The 4091-nt window shown below is 29.4% G+C and overlaps 1 protein-coding gene across 1 annotated transcript in view; it reads right to left on the reverse strand.

Annotated features, from left to right (window-relative positions):
• Positions 1–4091, reverse strand: part of LOC105624168 (coiled-coil and C2 domain-containing protein 1-like) — a 16608-nt gene that overhangs the window by 8576 nt on the left and 3941 nt on the right. Inside the window, exons 6-9 of the mRNA XM_012205531.1 lie at positions 3192–3527; positions 1493–1851; positions 1153–1328; positions 314–580 (exon numbers count right to left, since the gene is read on the reverse strand). Coding sequence (XP_012060921.1) covers positions 314–580; positions 1153–1328; positions 1493–1851; positions 3192–3527 — 1138 coding nt within the window. The remainder of the gene's footprint in view (positions 1–313; positions 581–1152; positions 1329–1492; positions 1852–3191; positions 3528–4091) is intronic.

Below are 4091 nucleotides of genomic sequence, written 5' to 3' on the forward strand. Positions count from 1 at the left end.
TATACATATATATATATATATATATATGTATATATATATATATATATATATATATATATTTTTTTTTATGACTTAAAAAAAAACCTTATGAAAGAGTTCAAAAAAGTTGTGACATTTTATGCATTTTTGAAATTCTTGATCCATCATACTTGAGTCAGCCATTTTGAATTTTGATTTTAAATTTGATTACGAAACTCAAAAACTTCTACAACGTTTCAAAAAAATCACTTCAACGAGTCGTAAAAAACGCATTGGCGCCAAAAAGCGTCAATATCGCTCAAGAGATTAATATTAAACACTATGATTAAATTACCCTTTCGTCCAAATTTCACACTTCAAGGCATGTCGTTTGAATGCTCTCTGACATTGTCTAGAGGTGCGGTTTATAATACCATTTAGCAAAAATGTGGCTTGATATTCAGGATTGGCAGAATCTTTAATCGTCAATGTCCTATCTATAGGATGATTATCCAATGGAAATGGAAATTCATACATTACATATGTGTCTGCCTCCCGAGAATAATTAATTCCTCTAATTATCGAAATTTCTATATCATTATCGTTTAAATCCGTGCAACTCCTGAAAAAAATATAAATTCTTTTAGATTTAACCTGTATAATATAAAAAAGAAATTAATAAATAATTTGACAAGAAAGCAATAAGACAATTAAAGAATTAAAGAATTAAACAATTAAAGAGATAAAATAAAATCTGATAAGATCATCATTTTACCGATTCGATAGATCTTACATACATGATTTATGTGTCATCGATACATAACTACATACTGTATCAATATTTCACTCACTCACTCACTCACTCACTCACTCACTCACTCACTCACTCACTCACTCACTCACTCACTCACACACCACGCGCGCGCGCGCGCGCGCGCGCACACACACACACACATACACACACACACACACACACACACACACAAATTATATAGAGCGATATTGTATAAAATTAGGGATCACAATCTAAAATCAGGAGCACAATCTTGCATAACGCGTAGAATGCATAAAAAATGAACCAAATTTTTAATAATGTACAACTTTTCTAATGAAATTTTATCTCTCTTTGTTGTTAAACCTTACATATCTATATTTAAATTACATATACCAATAAGAAAACTGATGTATACTAACTGTACTATTTGATAAGTTTTTGTTTCATAATGATGTTGTGGTGGTGGCAATGAATCACGTTTCCGAACTCTCAGCATATCTAAATCTCGCGTGTAGCTCAGTGCAAGCCGTTCCCATCTATTATATCCAGGAACATCTCCCAGTGCTTTTGAATGATCTCGTGTAGATAAACACCACTGTAAAGCCAATTCTTATATAAAGATTGATAAATTGTATAATTATTAATTTATGTTAAATCATACAAGATGGTATTTAGTAAATTATGCAAATGTCAATCTTTTCATAATATAAAAAAATATCACTAAATTTTCTGTTATGCTGTAAATTATTCAATTATCACCTTAATTTGTTTCATTAATTGAGTGTCAAGATTTTCATAAATTGTATCGTCTGTCCCATTCAAGTCCTCCGAGAAATCTTTGGATATCAAGATGAAATTCTCATCCTTTTGTGCTGTACTAAGTTCTACTTTTTCAAGAGGCGATAACGGAATTGAAGTCATATCAACGGGCAAGCCAGCTTTACTAGCTTCGATTAAAGGTTGTATCCCTTTTGCTTGTCTTAAATAGTCACGAGCCAAATCCATATCTCCGTCTTTCTTTGCATTTAGAGCAGCTTGCTTTAATTCACGTTGCCGTAGTTGCAATTGTAGCATTTGCTTTTCTGCACGTGATGTAATCCTTTGATTTGATTTCTGTCCTAATAACAAAACACAGCACAAAGAGAATATAAATATAATGTGTTCCATTTCACGCAAAATGTGCATATCATTTTATTCTTTTTTAATACTCAATGAACAACAAGAATAAAATAAATAATGCATGCACATATCATTTTGAGAATGCACTCATAGAAAATATCCTAACAGATAAATATCATAAAAACAGATGAATTTACACAAACAACATTGTTTTAATTTCCATCCCAATTTTTCTTTACAGTTCTGTATCCTTATAGTTTTGTATTTTAACAAAGAATACAAGTAATAGAAAGAGCCCATAAGAGTCAGTTATAAAAATCAATTCTTATCAATAAAAAGAGATAAATTAAGATATAAAATATACTATATTAAATTTGAATCTTTAATATTACGTTTTGGCTACAATATTAAGCTATCTTCAAATATTCAAATGCAGAGATATTGTAGAGCGAAAAACGCTCTAACAGAAAAGTTAGAAAATTATATGATATAATTATATGATATAATTATATAGAATTAACAAAACATCGTAATCACATTCACTGAAATACGAGTGTCCGATCTGTTATAACAGAACATAGATTGCAGCTTGAATGAGAAATTCTGGGCAAAGAACTATGTTATGATAAACGTGTAATTTCGAAAATGTTGAATATTTAAAAATAAAAAAAATAGTCTCAATCTCCAAATGGACACAGAGAGTTTTCATAAAACTTATATATCGAGTATAAACAAGATTTAACTTTGCAATGCTAAAAATAATTTTTAATTATTATTTTCTAAGACAGTTGTTTGTTTGTTGAAACAGTTATTTTAACTTTTATTTCTTGACTATTATTTATATTGACTATCTTTTTGATTCTAATTTTTACTTTTTGATAATTCTGTTTCTAACACTATATCTATTATATGTATTCAAACTAACCATTATAACTATTCTGACGAGCATCCTTCTCAATATATTGCGAAATATAACTGTATGGCCTTGTCGGTGAGTTTTTTTCTATCACAGTAACAATTTGTTTGTCTTTATTATCATAAATTATTGTAACAAATTTATACAATTTCCTACAATTTATATATTTTTTTTATTTTGATTTTTATCGAGTAATTATCATCAATCGATCGTCCAATCATTCGTGAATAATTTCTGTTTCTCTATAAGGCACTCAGGCTTTATCTAATATATCATCTACAAGTATAATTTTTTATCACTGCATTCCCCATTTTACAACATTTCTACGTTTATTTAAGATGGCTCAATATTATAACCGAAACATGTAATATTAAGAATTATATTTTTCAAATATAAATGTAAATTACATAAACGAGATTTTACCTCTAGGAGGAGGAATAGGTGGTTGCACAGACTTTTTTGCAATGCTATTTTCAGACGATTCAGACTCGGATGTAGGTTGCACAGTGATATCGTTATTTTGTGGAGTCAATATTAACGGTGGAAAACCAGGTGGAACAGGAAGTTCTTCCAACGGAACTGTCTTTCCATGCGTATATAACTTTATAGCATCCTCAAATTGTTTGCAAATTCTACCATATCTCCGAGCTTTAGATGTATTACCCTCATTTTCAGCAGCTACTTTTGTTCTTCTGTATACCTCGAGACGCTCTTTGAGAACTCCTTCTATATTCTCAGGATTGCACTTTGCTGGACCAGCTTTTAACATAATAATTAACATAATAATTTATATTCATATTTATTACATTTTTCTTTTTTTTTTTATCAAACTTGAATATTATGTATAGCTTTCTGTTATGTATCATAAATACGAATTTACAATAGTATACAAAGTGTATTAAATCTCACATTATCTTTTCTTCTTAAGAATGAATAGTGCATTGGGGGAAAAATTTCCATTATCAAAACTTATCTAAACTATCTCTAATATTAATATTTTAATTTTCTGGAAGCTATCAAAAGTAGGTTACAAATAAAATAAAGACTGAAATTTTATATAGGAATATTTTACATAGGTTGAATAGAATATCATTGGATAAGTCTTTTAAGGGGATTCTATAGTAGAAAGAAAGGGAGAGAGGAGAGAGAGAGAGGGAGAGAGAGAGAGAGAGAGAGCGAGAGAGAGAGAGAGAGAGAGAGAAGAGAGAGACGACCTAATTCTGATAGAATCGTCTTAGTTTTATTAAGTTTTAAATAAAGCGTATACTATTGACGTATCGCTATACTAATCAATATCACACATGTAATTTTAAGTAAAAAACT

This window comes from Atta cephalotes, assembly GCF_000143395.1.
Source record: "Atta cephalotes unplaced genomic scaffold scaffold00003, whole genome shotgun sequence".
Lineage (NCBI taxonomy): Eukaryota > Metazoa > Arthropoda > Insecta > Hymenoptera > Formicidae > Atta > Atta cephalotes.